A 20,998-nucleotide genomic window follows, 5' to 3' on the forward strand; every position below is an offset into this window, starting at 1 on the left:
CTCCTCCTCCTCCCCCTCCCCCCTGCTCAGAGCTCGCGGGGGATGATGGAGAAGGGCCGTATGGGGCAGGAGGCCTCCAGCTCCAGAGCGGTGAGGAAGCAGTCGGGGGCCTGGCTGTTCCCCTGGGTCTGCAGGGCCTCCCCCAGGCCGCTCCACGCCTCGTGGGCCATGCTCTGGGCCTGCACGGCGTCTCGCAGAACCTTCTCCCCCAGGCCCGCCCGCCCCGTCTGCACCAGCAGCTGACCCTGAGGGGAAGGGCAGGGTGTCAGTCTGGAGCACAGAATGTCAGGCAACTGGCCCAGTTTAGGAAGGGTTCGTGGGCGGTTGGGGGGGTTGTCTCGAGAGTAAATAAGACAGGAAAGGAGTTCTGATGTTCTCTTTATTGTTCTCTTCACCACTCAACCATATGTTGTTGGTTACAAAGGACGCTTTGACCAGAACAATTGGAGAGAAGATGATAAAGGCTAGAGAGAGCTTTGGCTTTGTGTTGTGGAAAAAGACCCTAGTGAACCCTGCCTTGGACAAACATTACGTGTCGGGAAGGCCCCACATGCACACATGCAGACACTACAAATAAAAACATGCGCACACACACACACACACACACACACACAGGGACTGCCACGTCCAGCGTCTTACAGAGATGAGATGTTGCTAGTTAAAGCTCTTATTGGTCCAAACAGTTCATTTGCACTGGCGTGTTTGGTGATTAGAGCCAAGGGCACTCCCAGAGAGGAGGGTGTGTGCATGCCATGAAGAGCTTACCCGTGTGTGTGTCAGTGTGTGTCTGTGTGTGTATTTGTCTCAGTGTTTGTTTGTGTGTGTGTATTTGTCTATGTTTGTGTATTTGTCTGTGTGTGTATCTGTGTATATGCGTGTCTATGTGTGAGCGGGAGTCGGGGCGGAGTCCGAGCGAGAGAGGAAAGTGTGTGCATGAGTGGATGGAACTGTGTGTGCAGCTTTAACAGTGTGTGAGGGGGCAGTGGTCAGCGCAGCGTGACATGTCTGTTTGGAGCTTCTCTCAGTGTGTGTCTCCAGAGTCAAGCAGGATAGAGGATCACGCAAATGACCAACGGCATGAAGCCCAGAGATGTCACACACATGGCCTCCAGAGCGCGAGCTTGCCTGAGGTCAGACAGACGAGTCTTGTTATGCAGGCTCTGCTCACAAGCTTCAGATTAATTGGGCTGAAATTCACCGAGCTGTCTGGAGCTCTGACGCAGCCTCCAATGAGGATGCACCCTCTGTCTCTCAGTCCCCCCTCTCTCTCTCTCTCTGCTCATCTCTCTCTCTCTAGGCCCTTCCTCTACTCTACCCCCTCCATCCTTCCTCTCTTCTTCTATGGACAAGAAACGGAGAGATCTAAGGTGGAGCGCAGACAAACGAAGACACGCGTTACAAGTGTGTGCGAACTGCTCCGGTATTGCCGAGGCTCGAACATCCTCTCTGATGTATTCTCTGTCATCCCTGTGGCTTCCTGTCGGCAGCGGCTTACACAGCGAGAGTGATGGGATAGCTTCTCTGGAGACACTCTGCTGGGTTACATTCTTCAACCCCGACTGGCCTAAATACGCGCCACCACGGATGGACCACCTTCACTCACACACGCACACACACACACACACGCATGCACGCACAAACACACACACAAACACACATACTTCTTCCCTCCAGACTGCTGTTCCTCTGTACCAATCACGCTGCTGGTAACCACGGAAAACTCCTCTGGTCGGGTCAGTAGTTCAATCAAATAAACTCCCGGACTTCAGACTACAGACGTAAACACAAGAGAACCAACACTAACTCTTGTTTCTCTTCTTATTTCTGAGGAAGAAAAGGGCAGGGAGAGGCAGAGACAGACACAGAATGCCGGACAGGGACATAGGGAAATATAGACAGACCAGCACACACACGCATACACACACACACATGCAGCAGAAGGCAGACAGTCAGGTAGAGTGCCCATTTGGTAGTGTGTCTGACCCGGCCCTAACCCCGTGTCCGGCCCCTGCCAAGGGTAGCTGTGTCCGGGCTGTGACCCCAGAGGTCGAGAGGCTGACCCCAACCTGAGCCTTCTAATCCCATCAACACGGGGGTGTTATCCCAGCACTGAACATGGGAGGAGCTACCCTGACGAACCTGATTGTCATCCCTCCATACCCGTGTAACTGGTTTTATATTGGCCAAACAACCAAAACGATGTCCCTTGACCCTTGATCAACTGGAAGAGAGGCAAACTGGACAGTGTGGTAACCATATATGCTGGAATCTTGCCGTTTTTTGACCCGGTGTTTACTTAGAGCAAGAATGATTTAACCCTCCTGTTGTGTTCGTTTCTTGTTCACTACTTTTGTGTTCCCGGTCAAAAGTGACCGCCCCATTGTAGCTGACTATAACTCCATAATAATACATATATTATTAACTAATGTTGTGTTACATCTTTTTAGCAGCTTAAGTTCTTGCAAACATTACAAGTTTTAGACTTCTGTTTGCCATTTATGGCCTGTAGGCCTCATTGACACAAGCCTATGCAACTCGTTTTTGAGTGAAAGAAGCCTAATATATGGATTATTTTGAATATGTTTGCTTGGATGTTGGTCCGGTGTATCTCCTTCCAGTTGTCTTTGTAAACACGTCTACCCTCCAAGTTAGTCATGTTTATGACTATGGTTTCAATGGACTCTGTCAGGAACAGTTTGAAGCAGGATTTTATGTCATTAACCCAGGAGATGGCATATCTGGTTGGCCCTGGGGTCATCCTGGTGACATTTTCAGTAGACAGTCGACCTCTCCACTCAAGTGGTGATGAAGAACAAACCACAAACTCCCATTGGACAGGAATGTCACAACAACCTCAGCAGGGCCCTCTTCCTCATCACTAGATTGTTCAACATCGGTTGTCTCTTCGTCTGGATCATAGTCTGTGTGTGTATGTATGTGTGTGCATATGTGTACTCAAACACCATGCATGTTGGGTCTGGGAGGGTAAGAGTATCCATCTGTTGTATGGGTGTGTGCCTGAACAAAATGTTATTAAAAAAATTTAGTCTTACCCACTCATTTGAATGACCGGTCATTTTTGACCGGGAACACCACAGGTGTACAAAAGTTAAATAAAACACCCACATTTTTATGAAATTCTGTATTTTTTGGGGGGGCTATTTAGATACCCTGTGTGGACAAAGTCATGGAACCTTATGGCAATCTGAATAAATTAACTACAATTTTTCAGGGAGAAAACTTGTAAATCGGTCACTTTTGACCGGAACACAACAGGAGGGTTAAGGAAAGTGAAATGAAAATGATATGTAATAAGATAAAATGAATGAAATCAATTACAAGGCAAACATGTTTCAAAATGAAGGTATTAAATCTTACCCAGTTTACTGTGATTATTGTAAATGGGAGAGAGAAACTGCTGGAAGAAGAGAGCGAGGAGAAGTAGCAGCTTGAGAGGAGAAGCTAGAGAACAAAGCTCTACATTCCCTCTTCTACCCAACCATCATCTTGTAAGAACAACCAATCAGACCTCAACACTTACTTATCAACATGACTACCAATACAACAGGAAGTCACACGAGGAGGTGTCCAGAAATTCAAGATTAGCATATGAGAGGTGGGAGCAGGCTGTCTCCCAGCCTACACCAGCCCCTCACCTTGGTTCTGCCCCTGCTCTAAGCTCTGGTTCTGGTTCAACCCCTATCCTGGGCGCAGTCCCTGGTTCTAACCTAGCTGTGGCCCTGCTCCTGACATTCTCTCAGCTCAGCACCGCCCAAGATAGAAGAGACTTTACGACAGTCAATAACAAATACACTAATCCAATCAGTCGCCACCACACCCACCATTTAGATATGGCGAGAAGGAGGAGGGAGGTGAAGATGGAAGTTGAGTGTGAGAGGGGAAAAGATGGAGAGAGAGAAGGTAGAGGAAAGAGATGAAGAAGAAGAATTGCAAGGAGAGTGGGAGAGAGAAAGAGACTAGAGAGAAGAAAAGATGAGCACATATGGGCGTTGCTTTCTATCTCCCCCTGTCTTTTTTTCTCTCTCTCTCTCTCTCTCTCTCTCTCTCTCTCTCTCTCTCTCTCTCTCTCTCTCTCTCTCTCTCTCTCTCTCTCTCTCTCTCTCTCTCTCTCTCTCTCTCTCTCTCTCTCTCTCTCTCTCTCTCTCTCTCTCTCTCTCTCTCTCTCTCTCTCTCTCTCTCTCTCTTTCTGTCTTTCCGGTTATCAGAGGGCTTGCTCAATAGAATATATTTCCCTGGTTGCTAGGCAATCTCATAAAGCGCGGAGAAGAAGCGAAGTGTTATAAATAATGTATTTGCATTATCTAATCAGCTGGCAGCCACCCCCATCCAGGGAGAGAGACAGAGAGACAGAGAGAGAGGGAGAGAGAGAAGGACAGAAAGAAAAAGAGAGAAAGAGAAATAGAGAGGTAAAGAGATGGGGGAGACATTTGATCATTTGAACTGCGATAAATTCTATAAGTCTTTATGTGTGTGTATGAATGTTCAGTATGAGTGAACATGCATGCATTTGAGAGACACCGATGAAGACGTTCTGTATCAGTGTATATGTGTGAGTGGAGCCTCCCAAGTGTGTGTGTTGGTGTGCATGTTTGTGTGTGTGTGTGTGTCTGACTCACAGCAGCCTGTATGGAGCACAGAGCAGAGGTGATGGAATGTGGAGGATGTTGAGAGTGGTTAGAATCATTTAACACTACAGCCAAGAGGGAGAATAGGCTAGGCAGGGCCAGGCAAGGCCACAGCTCTCTCTACATACACACATGTGCACACACACAGATACAGGCACACACACACACACACACACACACACACACACACACAAACTCCACTGGCTTCCCAGCCATCATCCACCCTCCCCTTCCTGGCCAAAAATACCCCAACCAGCTGGTCACGGCTATGACTCACTGCTCACACTACAGCCTCTCATATCACACACACACACACACACACCACACACACACACACACACAAACAGCGTGCCACACTGTGCACACATACAGAAAGTGATTAAGAGAGAGGGAGTACAAAACTCTTTTGTGCGTCAAAAAAGTGATCTCAGACTGCCTCCTCCCAGGCTCCTGGGCTGGGATAGACTGGGCTGGCCTTAGCTGGGCTGGGCTTAGCTGGGCAGGGTGAGACTGGGCTGAGGTTTAGACTGGGCTTGGTTTGCTTGGGCTGGGCTGGTTTAGACTGGGCTGGCTATTTACATTTAATCATTTAGCAGACGCTCTTATCCAGAGCGACTTACAGTAAGTACAGGGACATTCCCCCGAGGCAAGTAGGGTGAAGTGCCTTGCCCAAGGACACAACGTCAGTTGGCATGACCGGGAATCGAACTGGCAACCTTCGGATTACTAGTCCGACTCCCTCACCGCTCAGCCACCTGACTCCCTATGATATGGCTATGATAAACTGGGCTAGGCTGAGCTTACCTGGGCTGGGCTTGCCTGGAATAGGTTAGCCTGGGCTAGGCTGGGCTGGGCTGGGATGAACTGGATTGGACAATAGAAGCATTGTTGCTAGGGTTAGGCAGCCCGGGCTTAGAGAAGCGAGGGGCAGCTGGGAGGGAGCTCACTAACACACTCAGGGATCTGAATGCCTCTGCCCTCGTCAGAGATAACAGGGCCGAGGAACACATGGACATCAGGATGGGACACACTCCAAATGACACGCTGTTCCACTTACACAGCAGGACAGACACACACCCTGGCACGCACTCATAGGAGTCTTCCACAGGCACGTATATGCACACACACACACACATGCACACACGCACGCACATCTGTCCTATGACTGGCCCGTAGAAAACAGTGCCAGCTGGCCGTGTTTCAAATCCTCACCCCCAGGGATTGATACTCCCACTGGCCAAATATGGAAGAGACACACTCCCCCATGGGGAGTGTGTGCGCACACACACAGTACGTACACACAAAGACGCACACACACACACACTCGATGCCTTATGTGGTAACACTGCGGCCAGAAGCATTTACCGGTGCACGAGAGATCTATGGTCACTATGGCGACGGGAGTCTGTGTGCGGAAAAGTGGGAGTCTTGGATTTGAGGAATATCCCTCCGTGGTCTCTCTTCGCCATGACAACAGAGAGAGGTCAGAGGGGAAAGCTGCTGTGGTTAATCTGGAGGATCAGCAGGAGGATGAGAAGAGAGGAAGAGAGAGGGCAATCTAGGGAGCGGAGGAGTCGAAGAAAGAGAGATTTCAACAGAAGATGAGAGGGTGTGTGTGTGAGAGAGAGACAGAGAGATAGAGAGCGAGAGACAGAGAGATAGAGAGATAGAGACAAAGAGAAAGACAGACAGAAAGAGAGACAGAGAAACAGAGAGAGAGCGAGAGAGAGAGATCAGTCCAGATGAGAGGAGTGAGAGAGAGTGGGAGAGCCAGATCTGAAGAGAGCAGAGAAGTGTGAATTTGTCAGTTTGTCTTAATCTGAGGCACTTTAAGGACAATACCCATTTTAGACCATTCTTTATTAGCAACAGACAGGCAGGTGTCATAGTCTAGGTGCATGTGTGTGTGTGTGTGTTAGTGTGTGTGTACGCATTTACCTCCACCAAGCCTGTGTCTTTTACAGAGTCTCTGCGTGACCATGCATTATGTATGTGTTGATGGCGTGTGTGTTAGTGTGTTTGTGTGTGAGTGCCTCTCACCAGGTGCACCAGGATGCTGATTCCGGTGGGGTGGATGGCCAGGGCCTCGTCGTACAGCCCCTTGGCCTCGTCCAGGTTCCCCCGAAGGTGGGCCAGTCGGCCCCGCAGCAGCAGCACGCTGGGGGAGGCCGGGAACAGGGAGCCTGCCTCCGCCATGCAGCACTGGGCCTCCTTCCCACGCCCCTCCGCCAGGAACAACTCCCCTACCATGAGAGAGAGAGAGAGAGAGAGAGAGAGAGAGAGAGAGAGAGAGAGAGAGAGAGTAGGGGGTAGAGAGAGAGAGTAGGGGGATGGTGATAGCGAGGGAGAGGAGAGAGGGTGGAGGGAGAGGTGGGGTGGTGAAAGGATGGGAGAGAAGAGAATCATTGGCGCACAGCCTGTTTGACGTGATTCGTTTAGTGGTATTTAAGGAAGAGACACAGCAGGGCCAGAAAAAAAAGGCATTCCTATGCCTGCTAATGCTGTGTTGTTCACATCATTATCTTGAGCGTAACACATTGTAAAGGGAGAACACACACACACAAACACAGAGACAGAGGGCCAGCCAGAATGCAGTGCCTGGGAAGTAATGAGCCTGTTGCCTAAATAAGGGCATTGCAAGCTGGCTGCTTCAGCCTCTGCTGGGGGCCCAAGACAAACCCCAGGCCAACACACACGAGCACACCTCACGGGCCAATCACAGGCCAGTCTCAGGATTGCCTACTGCACCCTCCCTCTGGTCAGCGATGACCAATGGTGACCGGAGTCAGTGAGAGCGCCGTCGCTTGGGAGGACTGGACTGGACAGCGATTGACGCACCGACTATGAGAAACTGGTCAAATGGTCACAAGCCTGCATACAGCTCTTGTTAGAGTGCGTGCGTGCATGTAAAACACACACAGGAGATTCCGTAATTGTTCTATGAACCGACTGACACAAATGATAATTTGAGGAGACAACAGATCCAGTTACATAAACTGGTTTTTCTTGTTCTTCAGCTAGAGCTTTCATAGAATTGCAGAATAACTGGAATTCACGGGTGCCTGTGAATGTGTGTCCTCTCTGTGGTTATACATCAGTTTCATGGTTGTGGCTCTGCGTGTGTGTGGGTGGGCGTGCGTGCGTGTGTGTGTGTGTCTGCTTGTGTGTGTGTTCTGCTATTTGGGTGATGAGGATGTGAGATTGGAGGCAGGAAGTGACCCGCGACAGAAGGAATGCAGGAAAAGAAAGGAGAGGAGGAGAGGAGGAGAAGAGGAGACACACCCCTAGGTCACACAGTCCAGTCCCTCTGAACCCTGGCTGTCTTTGGCCTGGGTTAAGGAGCACCATCTCCACAGTGTACAAGCCCAGGGCAGAGCAGTGAGCTCTTCTGTGGTGAAGGTTTACTTTTTTCAGGCTTGATTCCGAATATTCTCATCAGGGAACTGTTTAGGGGTCACGGGTTCATTGGCAAAAAATAACCTCCTATTAAAGTCTGGCCTCGGGGACACGACCCCATGTCAAACACTGGTAAGTGATTGCTGCTCGGTGCAGTATGTTAACCCACTCCCCGGTCCCATCCACTTGTGTTTTGGGTGCACATTTTCTTGTTCCCTCCTCTTCACCTGCCTGCAGCCAGATGCGCTCCAGGGTGGTCCAGATGTAGGCAGGGCCGTGGCGCTGGGCGGAGCTGATGGCCGACACCTCCGACATGGCCTGCTCCAGCGCTGGGCGGAGCTGATGGCCGACACCTCCGACATGGCCTGCTCCAACCGAGAGGCTGCTACAGAATGGCTGCTCTGAGAACCTAAGCAAGAGAGTGTGGTTAGACAGAGAGCTCACACACACACACACACATACACACCTATACAAATCTCTAGAACACACATTGGCAGTAATGTATTGTAAAAGGCCTGGTGTAAGACTTCACACAAAACAAATACAAACCAGTACAATCTCTGTTTTTAAGATACAATATATCAATGACACACCTCTATTTATCTACAACATTGGTCTAGTTAGCGTGCTGTGGTGCGTAGAGTGTACACTAGCTAGTGCAGCGGGCAGCGTAGAAGGTTACCAGTGTTTGCCTCTAGGAAGTCAGGCAGGTAGAGGTGAACGAGGCTGGTCTTGCGTACGGTCGGTGGTGCCGGCTCCGCTGGTGGTACACTACTGTTGTCATCCCCCTCGCTGTAACAGTACACCACAGCTAATCAATAAACCACATACTAGTAGACATCCCCCACTGACCACACACACAAACACGCACATACACAAAATCAATTTCTGTAATGGTTACAGTAATGGACTTGGGCAGGCAGAGAAGACAGACACACACACACAAACGAACATGCTTGACAGACAAAAAGACCTTGTGTAACGATTTGATATGCTTGCACATAAACACACACGCACGCACACACACACACACACACACACCTCTATGTCAACTTATTACAGACACACACACCTGACACGGTTCACGTCGTATCGTTGTTGCCATAGCTGCAGCATGTCTTCACAGGTCTGAAGGGCAACACTCGGCCCAAACAGAGCCTCCTCCAGCTTCACCTTAGTAAACAGCAGACTGGAGCAACCACACACAGACACGTACGCACACACACACACACGTACACACAAACACACAAACATACACACCTCATTTTAAAATATAATATAATACACTGGATATACAACAATGTCAGCCCCCCAGCAACTAAAACCCATCCTACATAGATGTGATCATGATCAGTGTGTATCATGCCTGGCATCCTGTCCTGTCTATGGTCAGGCCTCGCTGGTGTGGGCACCAAGGATGACAATGTGTGATGTACTGTAGGAGGATCGGTGGGACAGCAGCTCTGCTCAACAAAGGGACCACGGTGCTAGAGTTGTGTGTGTGTGCGCGCCAGAGGGGCTTCTCAGAAGAGGCACTCTGTCAGGGGCATCACTCATCCATGAGCACTGAGAGAGAGAGAGAGAGAGAGAGAGAGAGAGAGAGAGAGAGAGAGAGAGAGAGAGAGAGAGAGAGAGAGAGAGAGAGAGAGAGAGAGAGAGAGAGAGAGAGAGAGAGAAGAGAGAGAGAGAGAGAGAGAGAGAGCGAGAGAGAGAGAGGAGAGAGAGAGAGAGAGAAGAGAGAGAGAGAGAGAGAGGAGAGAGAGACCCCCTAAATCTGACGCCTGTCCGCCTGTCCGATCCTCAGTGTAAGGCTCCTCCAATTATTCTGCAATCTCCTGTCAGAGAGAGAGAGAGAGGAAGCGAGGGAGAGACGGAGGGAGGGAGAGATGGATCAATAGCGCAGCGAGATGGCCGCGCCGGGGGACAAACTCCTGGTGAAATGTGGCTCGTTACCGGCTCAGGGGTGGGGGCCTGCGGGGGGAGGAAGAAGGAATGAAGAAAAGAAAGAAAAAGACAGAAAGAGAGAGAGGGGGGGAGTGTGGTTGGGGGGGTTTCCTGCTGGATCGTCTGACAGGAGGATGACAACCGCTGCTGAGGGATTGGGCGTTAAGGACACGCCTGTCGGGTGTGTTTGTGTGTGTTTTTGCGTCTGCTAGCTAGCGGGTGCTGTTTAGAGGTGTTGTGTGTGTGAAACTGGGTGTGAAACCGTGTGTTGAGGTGTTGTTCTGTTGGTTATTTGCGGGCATCCTGTACAGTATGAGAGGAGAGGAGTGATGCTGCTCGAAGGAAGTTGCGCTCTGGAGTTCTCTGTTTTCAACGTGAATTCCAGTTTTATGTCAACTTACACTGACATTCAGTTGCAGATACAGTGCGACTGACGTAACGTGCTTAAGCCAACGCCCCCCCCCCCCTATATCTTTCCATCTCACCATCTTATCCCTTTCTCTGCACATCTCTAATTTTTTTCCTGATATCTCGGATGTCACCCGATATTTTGGGATGTCTCTGTTTCTTTCGCTCTCACTCTCTCTCCCCGGCACCTCTCTCTCCACTGTCGGTCTCCGTCATGCGAGGTGAGTGTTGCTGTTGAGGCAGCAGGTGAGCAGGCTGCTGAGGTAACCCTCTCTCCTGCCAGCAGCTCTGAGCCCTGCTCTAAACTCCATATATAAATAGAACATAATGCTCACTTGAAAAAGTGGCCCATCTATTACTCATGGCTCACTCCCACAGAGAAGTGTACTCACTCCACGCACACACACACGCGCGCGTGCGCACGCACACACGCAAAAACACGCTTATACATGCACACGCACGCACGCTCACTTGCTCGTTCTGCAACATCCCGTCAGATGAATGCAGAATCAAAGGCTGGGATTAATCACTCTCTTTAGTACAAACTGCAGCACCATGCTCACACTTTGTCTCTCTCTCCCTTCTTCTCTCAACCCCTCCATCTTTCCCTCCCTCCCTCAAACCCTCCCTTTCTCTCTATAACCCTCCATCCCTCGCTTTCAAACTCTCCCTCTCTCAAACCCTCCCTCCCTCTCTCTCAAATCCTCTCTTCCCGTGTCTTCCCCTATCCTCCCTTCCCCCTCTCCTCTCCTCTCTTCTTCTCTCCTCTCAGCTGCCTCTATAGAATCCCTTTTCACGTTGACATGCATGCCTGTTTACTGCCTGATTACAATTTAAAAAAAAAGAGAGAGACGGAGAGATGGATAAAGAGGGGGAGAGAACGGGAGGGAAGGGGAGAGCGAGAGAACTGAGGGAATGAACAAGTATTTCTTGCGCTTCAACACGTTGACAGTCTGCAACGGCTGTGGCGCAGAGATCCCATTGCTAACAAGAATCACAAGCACACAGGCACACACACACATACACACTCCCAAGCGCACGGAGAAAGAGATGAGAGAGAGAGAGAGGGAGAGAGAGAGAGAGAGAGAGAGAGAGAGAGAGAGAGAGAGAGAGAGAGAGAGAGAGAGAGAGAGAGAGAGAGCGCACACACAAACAGAATGCCGTCTGGGGATACCTAGAATCCAACGCTGCCCTATTCAATCTCCTGACATAAACACGATCCAAACACGCTCCAAACACGCTCACACAGACAAACGTGAGCACACTTCCCTGATCAGGACGTGCTATGTGCTATACTCTCCCTCTCTCAATAACAACGGCCTAAAACAACAACTGATGTTGATTCTCTACCCATATGACCTCATGGTTACCGGGGTGATGGGGATTCCTAGCGCAGAGGTGGGCTGTGATTGGCTGAGCACGTCAAATAGCTCTTAAATGGGTCAAAGCAGTCAAGTGTCTCAATGGAGCCGCGAGTTGTGTTTTTGTGTTTTGTGTGTGCATGTCTGTGGTCTGGGAGTGAGAGAGAGAGAGATAGAAACAGAGAGAGTAAGAGACAGAGAGAGTCAGAGACAGAGAGGCAGAGAGAGAAAGCGATATGACCATTTCCAACGCTACCAAAGATGTAAATAATCCTCGATGAAATGCAAAAGGAACATTTGCTTTTCTCCAACTCCACATCTCATCACTTCCTCCATCCCATCCCTCCCTTCCTCCTTTCTCGACCGGGTCCTCTGAGTTCCAAGCTGTTTTCTCTGGCTGCTTGTGCTCCTTCCTCTCCCCGCTTGGAGACCGGGGAGTCCAACAGTGACCCCAAATGGCCAGGCAGTGAAATGTGTATCTGGGTGCTCGTCAAATGATTGGGAAGTAATCGGGTAAAGTGGCAGCGAAACAAACACTTGTATTTATAATAACGGTGCTGGTAACCAACAGTGACAGATAGCGATGCACATTGAATGATTCTGAATAGCAAGGCAACCAAAACATCCGTATGGATGCATTTGCGTGAGTGTGTGTGTGTGTGTGTGTGTGTGTATGAGTACAGTATGTGTCTGTTTGTCTGTACATCATCATTGGGTCGAGCAGCACACTGTCGGAGCTCACACACAACGTGTGAGGGTGGAAGCACCGCAATGCAGACACCCGGTTTGGCACGTCTAAATAAGGAGTGTGTGTGTGTGTGCGTGCATGTGTGTGTGTGTGACCCTTTGCTGCTGTGCAGAGACATCCTATCCCCACCGAGAGGTCTGGGTCTGGAGTTGAGTCTTACAGCACCTGGCTAGGTGACACACACCCCGGAGCTAGTCTTACACAGTCACACACACACACACACAAGTGTGGAAGGAGAGAGGCTGTCACAGAAGCATGCCCACTCGCCACTGATTGACTGGGACTTGCGCCAGGGCACCTGGCACAGCATCGACCACACTGACAGAAGGAACCAGATGAATTGTGGTCGTTCTCTCTCGCAGTATATCTGAAGTAGGTCAGGAAAGACATAAGAGGGAACTGTGTGTAGGACGGAAGTGAGGCGAGGAGCGTGTATGTGTGTCCTACTTGAAGTTGTCGGGGTGTGCTGGCTGAGGGCCAGGGTGAGGGTGTCCAGGGCGTGCTGGAGGTGCTTCTGGGCACTGAGGAGGAGGGCCAACAGGTGGAGGGAGTGCAGGTCGTCGCCACGCAGAGACAGCGCCGCCTGCAGAGGTTCATGGCTGCCGCTAGCCTGCACCCACACACACATGCAGGCACACACACACACACACACACACACACAGTGACGGCCAGGATAGAAACTCCAATACGACACAGTGACCACAACAGAAAATGGAGGACATAATGTAGGGCAGTGCGGAGTGAGGAGTGTGTGTGTGTGTGTTGCTGACCTGTCGAACGAGAGCCAGCTGGAGGGACAGGTAGAGAGCTACCTGAGGATCCTGGGGGTCCAGAGCATGAGCTCTGTGGTGGAGAGGAGAGACAGTGACTGATAATGCTGAAGAACACAACACACACACACAACTGAAGGTTTACTCGCATCATTTATGCAGCCACAAACACACAAGGTCATGGTAGACATGAGCTGCTGTAGAGAGGGAGGGGGGCACCCTACTTATGGAGAGCTTGTAGTGCTCGTTTGTTGAACTCATCCCGGTCAGCTTTCAGGGTGGCTGAAGAGAGAGGGCCATTATAGAGAGAGAGAGAGACATTATAGACAGACAGAGAGAAGGCAGAGAGAGAGAGGGAAAGACAGAAATAGAGAGGGGGATTAAGGTTTAGACAGAATCATAATCCATCCCCAGTGTAATAACATCCTTTAGGTAAAGCCTAGACAACTCACATACAGTTAGCAACTCTTACCGGTGTCTCATATCATATTCATAGGCGGGTGTCAGTCCAACTTTGCCAGGCTGAAGATAATATATAAGGGTGGGTGGTGGTGGTGGATTCCTACCAAGGGTTCTCAAAAATGTGGGGTACAACTATGGGGGGGGGGGGTGGTCAAATGATGCAGGGTGGCCGGAGGAGATAAAAGGATAAGTATATGACCATAGGAAGAGGATCAGATTATTATATGGGGGGGTCTGGGGGGGGGGGTCTGTCTACTTGTAAAGAGTGGCAGCTTGGAGTGGGACGCCTCGGGGGGGTATTTGAGTGTGTGTGGGGGGGGGGGCGGGGTCTCCTCACCGGTCAGAAGCCTGCAGGCTGCAGCACAGCCCAGGGCCAGTAGGCTCTGGGGAGAACTCTGCTGCCTCTTCCCCATCGACACCACACTCTGGGACAAGGCCTCCGCCTCCTCCAGCTGACACACACACACACACACATGCACACATGCAGGCATGTACACACATACACAGACGTGCACACACACACAGGCATGTACACACACATGCACACACACACACACCCACATTAAAAAAGGGGTTATCATTCCAGACTTGGATCTGATTGACTGTAATTGTGTAACCGTCTGTTGAGCACCACAACAGTGAGACAGTGTATGAGGCAATGTGTTGATCGATGACACTGTCTGAAGGCTGAATCAATGCTATCGAATGGTGTGACAACGCTGGTGTGGGTTAGAGTGGGGCCAGATGAAGTAGATTTCAGTTGAGGGCGGCCCAGTGCTAGTTGAAGGACAGAACACACAAACTTTCTAATAAACACAAACTCAGCGGGCTGCCGCAGTGTGTGTCGGAGCTGAGCAGAAGGTAATAGTGTGTCGCTCTGTGTGGTATGTGGGGAGGGGGGGGCGGGAGGGGGGCTTGGGGGGGGGGGGGGTCATCAGCAGAAACAGCAGGACAGCTGCTTCCAAAAAAAAAAAAAACGCCAAACCTGTATAGCCTGCACATCCTTCACTTTCTCTGACATCTCTTCCCCTCTTCTCTCCCTCTCCCTCCCTCTCCTTCTCTCTCTCTCCCTCCGTCCCTGTACGAGTTCAGACCTGAGCACCATGGGAAGCCCCTGCAGAGTTGATAATGCAGACCCTGACCCCTGGATCTGACAGGGATTAGGATCTCTGTCCTGTGAACATCAACTACATACCCTCCATGCTGCCTCCCATACGCCAGCTGTGGATTGGTGGAGCCCAGAGGCTCAGAGGCCTCCCAATCTCTCCATTCACAGCACAATCCTGCGGATCCCAGAAGTCACGGTATGGGTGGCTCAGTTTCTCCTCTTTCCCTCAATCGCCACTCTCTCTCTCTCTCTCTCTCTCTCTCTCTCTCTCTCTCTCTCTCTCTCTCTCTCTCTCTCTCTCATCTCTCTCTCTCTCTCTCTCTCTCTCTCTTCTCTCTCTCTCTCTCTCTCTCTCTCTCTCTCATCTCTCTCTCTCTCTCTCTCTCTCTCTCTCTCTCTCTCTGGGGTCGGATAATGGTGGCTCCAGCTTTATGTAATGCTGTGCTCTATGGCCATAGTGTCCTATTGTGATTACGGCTGTAAGCTCCTTACTGTCTCCAGCAGGCTATGATCTCTCCCGCTGCTGACAGATGTGCCTGGGCCATCGCTGTGCCCTCTAATCTGACTCTCAACCCCCCTACTTGCCCTGCCAGGATCATCAACCCGCCACGAGCAGTGAGTGTGTGTGTGTGTGTCAGAGTGTGTGTGTGTGGCGGGCGTCTAAATACTGCGAAAATGTATTGGAGTGCACTGTAGAATTGTATAGAAGCAATACAGTTGCCTTTCCGAACATTCTCATTTGTTTGCTATGAACATGTTTCAATGTGAATTGTGTTCATAATGTGTGTGTGTGTCCTCTTCACCCAGTGCAGCTGACCAATGCAGACTTGGCTGCCAACAGGGGCAGCGAGGGGTCCTCGGGTCTCATCCTGGCACACTCTTTGAGCACAGACACAGCACCAACACCCTGGAATGCACACACACACACACACACGAAAAGTCAGTGACACACAGAAAAAGAACAGCCACGCACACCCTGACACATTGCTTACTGCTTAAGCGCAGCACACCTGATAGATCACACAGGCGTACAGAGGACATGAACAGTAAACACACACACGCACGCACGTCCACTGTTACTGTTTCGTATGCCGAGCTGATCTACAGTGGGGAGACACGGCGCTGAAGATGGTTCATATAGGTCAATCATAGATGCAGCGCTCCGTTTTAACACACACGCACGCACACACGCACACACACATGCACACACACGGCCCTAAATAGAAGCGGATCTGACGACAGCGAGGCGGCCCCCCTCTCCTTCTAGGGAGCAGCTATTTCTAGAACCCTCCATTGATCTGCAGTGTCACCCCATCCGCAAGAGACATCCATTTTCTGTCACACGCACGGCCACGCACACACAGTCGCACACGGGCAGACACACACACACACACACACGGCAACACACACTTCTCCGAGGCATCTGGCCCTGCGTCTGCCTACTATTCTGGCTCCTTCGGAGGATTCCAGATCTTTCTGTGTCAGACTACTCATACACTCCAGCAATCAGGTGGCAGCTCTGGTTCAGTCAGCTCATGAATATCCAGTAGAGTGCTTCCTCATATCCGTACTATGTGTGGCATATATCGGTAGTAGCACGGCCACAGAAAAATTGTTTTAAGGCCCTTTTAGGTACTTATGCCTGTTTTACATTGATTGGATTGACACTCACTCAGTGGTCGACGTCCTACGCCAGCCATTGTTCTCCAAATAAAGACCAAATCAGGTCTGTATCAGGCAGGTTGAACTGGCTAGATAGACAGTTGTATTTATGCTTATTTATACCGGGAAGGGTTGTGTGTGTGTGTGTCTGCATGATTGTGCATGTGTGTAGGTGTGTGTCTGCGGGTGTGTGTGTGTGTGCATGCGCGTGTGTGGTAGAATGAAATGTAGAGTTATGCGGATGATCTCACCTTCCCAGACGCCATGAGCGACAGGCCCAACTGGTGCCAGAGGTGAACTCATTAAAGGAAAACTTCATGGCCCGCTCCAAACACTGGAGAACACACACACACACACAGCCGGGGTGAAACCACAAGACTGTTGTGGGCTCGGAGGTTAAAGTTCAAGGGTTAGAGGTTGATTTGACTGGCTATAACCAGTAGCCAGTGAGGATGTTAATGGGCAGGACACCTCCATCACTGAGTAGACAACAAGGCCAGAGGAACGACTACATTTGATTTCTTTTAAGGGAGAGAGTGAGAGTAGAAGCAAGAAGGTTGGGAGAGATAATTACGTCCGACAGAAAAGGAGAGAAGGAATCGCAGAGAGAGAGAGAGAGAGAGAGAGAGAGAGGAGAGAGAGAGAGAGAGAGAGAGAGAGAGAGAGAGAGAGAGAGAGAGAGAGGCACGTAATCTAACTCAGAGGGCCCTGCAGGGGTGTTTATTAAAAATTTGGCAAAGGCAAAGCTGTCCCCTAACTCCCTTTCTGCCATTCCGAGTTGGCGCTAGCCCGTCCTCACCTCAGACAGCATGGCATACTGCCCCCTCCTGGCCATGCCGATGCTCAGCAGGTCGTACACCGAGGTGGCATCCTGCAGACTGGCCTCCCTCGCCTCCTTTTGGTCGGGCGCCCGGCTGATGACGGCGTCTCCGCTGGCCTGTGGGGGAGATGGAGAGCAGGGGCTCTCAGGAGGGAGCTTGTACGGACAGGAGGGAGGAAGTCAGAGAGCCTGGGGAGGGAAGGAAGGCACACCTGAAGCCCTACTATAAACATTCTCGGAATGATGTCTATACTTGTTTTCCCTTGCTAGATTATCTGTGAGTCAAGTGCTGCAGTTGTGCGGTTAAAGACCTGGGCTCAGCCAGGGCTTGTTACCCATTACTTCTCAGCGTGAAAAAATGGTTGAAATGCGTGAGTCTCACGGTGAATGAGTAAGACTAAAGACCCCTGCCCAGGGCAAGCATGAACATGCATTATGACTGTATCTAGGAGCCCTCATAGTGAGATGTCATCTCGGTCAGTGGATTAGCTGGAAGAGCGCATGAGTGCAAGAAATGAGGCATGTGAGTTTCTCAAGAAAGACAGAGGAAGAGACAGAAAGAGAGATATTGCAAAATAGAAAGAGGGATAAAGAGAGAGAGGTAAAAGACACCCAGGCAGCCAGACAGACAGCCAGTCAGCCAGCCAGCCAGTCATCCAGAAAGACAGACAGTAAGACAGCCAGACAGCCAGTCATCCAGAAAGACAGTCAGCCATCCAGTCAGCCAGCCAGTCATCCAGAAAGACAGTCAGCCAACCAGTCGCCAGCCAGAAAAACAGACAGTCAGACTGCCAGCCATTCATCCAGATAGAAAATCAGCCAAAAGGTCAGACAGACAGTCAGACAGACTGTTGGGGCGGCTGTGGCTCAGGGGGTGAGAGAGGGTCGTCTGTTAATCGCAAGGTTGGCGGTTCGATCCCGATTCCTCCCAGGCCATGTGCTGAAGTATCCTTGAGCAAGACTCTGAACCCCAAGTTGCTCCCGATGGGCAGGCTGGCACCTTGCATGGTAGCTCGCTGCCGTCGGTGTGTGAGTATGAATGGGTGAATGAGAGGCAAACATTGTAAAGTGCTTTGAGTGCTGCTAAGGTAGAAAAGCGCTATATAAATGCAGTCCATTTACCATTTACAGTCATTCAGAAGACAGACAGACAGCCGGCAGACAGACAAGTCTCACCATGGATTCAGAGATGAGCAGCAGGAGCACGGCCTCCTCCACCACGTCCTGGGGGCAGAAGCAGCTGCGGGGAAACAGGAAGTGACACAAACACGTAAGAGCCCCATCCTGTGGGAGATCACGGTGCAGTGTCCCTGTTTCAGCCTCACCTGTAATACCAGCCTGACCACTCTGGGGTATCACAGCACTCTCCTCAAGTGTCCTGTGCGCACCGCACACACACACACAAACAGACACACACAAGTATACACGCACGCACAAAACACACACAGTGAGCCCTGCTTGGCCACACATACACACACCCAGTAGGTTTCACCTTACCTCCACCCTCTCTCCTCAACTATTTACAAGCTTTATCTTGGTACCTCGGCTTCATTCTGGGCACCTCCACCTTTACTGCTGTTCACTCTCACCTTCATCCCTCCTTCTCTCTGTCTCTGGTTCTTGGTTCCTTTAGCAGGCTTCCTGTGCCTGTATGGTATTGGCTAACTACAATACAATTACAGACACCTTCTGGGTCCTGTTTTAACGTGCGCAGGACAAGACAGGGCAAACTTCAAACAACAGCTGTGCATTACCGCTAGCTGTTTTCCTGTCTTAGTTCCGCTGGAATGTTTTACCCTGACTCAACATGTACGATGATAAAAATGCATTGGAGGGCAGAGAGAGAGAGAGAGAGAGAGAGAGAGAGAGAGAGAGAGAGAGAGAGAGAGAGAGAGAGAGAGAGAGAGAGAGAGAGAGAGAGAGAGAGAGAGAGAGAAGAGAGAGAGCGAGAGAGAACTAAACGTACCCTTCAATGCTGTAGCGCTGCGGGGGTTTGGAGGAGGGGTAGATGGCATCTTTGGGGGTGGCGGAGCCCTCTCTGTGGAGCCAAGCGGAGGGTGGGGGGCCGGAGGGGGCCCAGTAGCTGTCCTCACTGACCGAGCTGAGCAACACCTCAGCTAGCTTCCTCGTTGCACCCTGACACACATTCCACATGTACTAGGTCTGACCACGTGCAATGTGAGTAACGTAGTATTTGTACTTCCACATAATATATACATTGTGTGTGTGTGTGTGTGTGTGAGGGGGGGGGGTGAGCACCTTTCTGAATTGTTGGGAGCCCCGAGACTCGACCACCCTGAGGACCCTGCGGAGCTGATGGGCACCCTGAGCCAGGTGACTAAAATACACACACACACACACACACACACACACACACATACAAGCACATTGCAGTATGAAGTCGGAGTTGAACACAAAGAATAGGATACAGAAACTGACTGTGGTGTGAACAAGGCTAGTATGTAGGTATAGAAAACATAGAAAGGTAGATAACAGATGTGGCAGATATCAGATAGGGTTGACACGCATTCCCAAGTGTTGCTCTGTGGTGTTTAGACTGCTCTCCCTCTGTTGCCGAGGCTACAGTTTACAGTAGAATAAGTAACTACTGCAATACATGATCTACAATCACTGCAGCACTGGACACACTGACTAGTCTTATGAAGAGCCACAGTGACACCTGCTGACACAAACTAAACTGCCACAGAAATACCCCATTTTAGCCTCGGCAATATCCATACATTAGTACCTATCATAGCTCAAAAGTGACATCCATAGCTATAACTATCCTATATATCGGTTACTACGACTAGAACATCAGCTCAAGACTGACCCTCTGTGCAGCAGACACAGGTAGGCACTCTGGAGTGCTGCCTGTTGGAAGAAGCCCAGGTCCATGTCCAACGGTGGAGGAGCCAGGCTGGCCTGGCCATCTTGGAGCCGGGAGTGACACAGCCTGCCAACCCACGCCAAGAGAAGGTGGAGCAGTAAATACATGCTGCTACTGCTGCCTTCATTATCACTTATAACAACCAATTCTACGGGACAACGGTGTTGAGGTAAGACAGCTACAAATGTACACCCACACACACACAACACACACACACTTTGTCGAGCTCCTGCAGGTAAAGGAGGCCGGCATCACAGCCTTCAGGTAGCAGGACAGACACTCCTCCTCCCTCTCCGACAGACGGACACGAGAAGCACCGGAGGAAGACTGGTGATCCAGAGACAGACCTGAGAAAGAGAGAGAGAGAGAGCAGGAGAGAGAGAGCAGGAGAGAGAGAGGCAGGAGAGAGAGAGCAGGAGAGAGAGAGAGAGCAGGAGGAGAGAGAGAGCAGGAGAGAGAGAGAGCAGGAGAGAGAGAGAGAGAGAGAGAGAGAGAGAGAGAGAGAGAGAGAGAGAGAGAGAGAGAGAGAGAGAGAGAGAGAGAGAGAGAGAGAGAGAGAGAGAGAGAGAGAGAGAGAGAGAGAGAGACAGACACCGCTGTCACTGAAATGCAAAAAGCCTGTGGGAGAGCATTAGCTGCCTTAGTGTAGATACCATTTCCTGTGTATGGGAGTGTAAGCCAGGCAGGACCATGGACACATGTCTATGGAGGGGTAGTAGGTTACTGGTATAAATAAATAGAGAACTGAGACCTCCTAGACAGCAGGAAGTGCGGACAGGACAG

The 20,998-nt window shown here is 50.7% G+C and overlaps 1 protein-coding gene across 1 annotated transcript in view; it reads right to left on the reverse strand.

Annotated features, from left to right (window-relative positions):
* Window positions 1-20,998, reverse strand: part of ttc7a (tetratricopeptide repeat domain 7A) — a 26,498-nt gene continuing 5,500 nt past the window's right edge. Inside the window, 22 exon segments of the mRNA XM_062463874.1 lie at window positions 1-245; window positions 6,687-6,889; window positions 8,270-8,348; window positions 8,396-8,451; window positions 8,725-8,834; window positions 9,115-9,231; window positions 12,951-12,967; window positions 12,970-13,113; window positions 13,274-13,346; window positions 13,498-13,555; window positions 14,073-14,187; window positions 15,647-15,669; window positions 15,672-15,750; window positions 16,757-16,803; window positions 16,806-16,839; window positions 17,305-17,442; window positions 18,502-18,565; window positions 19,292-19,461; window positions 19,585-19,663; window positions 20,159-20,281; window positions 20,431-20,476; window positions 20,479-20,562. Of these exon segments, the coding sequence (XP_062319858.1) occupies window positions 27-245; window positions 6,687-6,889; window positions 8,270-8,348; window positions 8,396-8,451; window positions 8,725-8,834; window positions 9,115-9,231; window positions 12,951-12,967; window positions 12,970-13,113; window positions 13,274-13,346; window positions 13,498-13,555; window positions 14,073-14,187; window positions 15,647-15,669; window positions 15,672-15,750; window positions 16,757-16,803; window positions 16,806-16,839; window positions 17,305-17,442; window positions 18,502-18,565; window positions 19,292-19,461; window positions 19,585-19,663; window positions 20,159-20,281; window positions 20,431-20,476; window positions 20,479-20,562 (2,078 nt within the window). The 3' untranslated portion in view covers window positions 1-26.

The sequence above is a fragment of the Osmerus eperlanus genome, chromosome 6, assembly GCF_963692335.1.
Source record: "Osmerus eperlanus chromosome 6, fOsmEpe2.1, whole genome shotgun sequence".
In the NCBI taxonomy this organism is placed as follows: Eukaryota; Metazoa; Chordata; class Actinopteri; order Osmeriformes; family Osmeridae; genus Osmerus; species Osmerus eperlanus.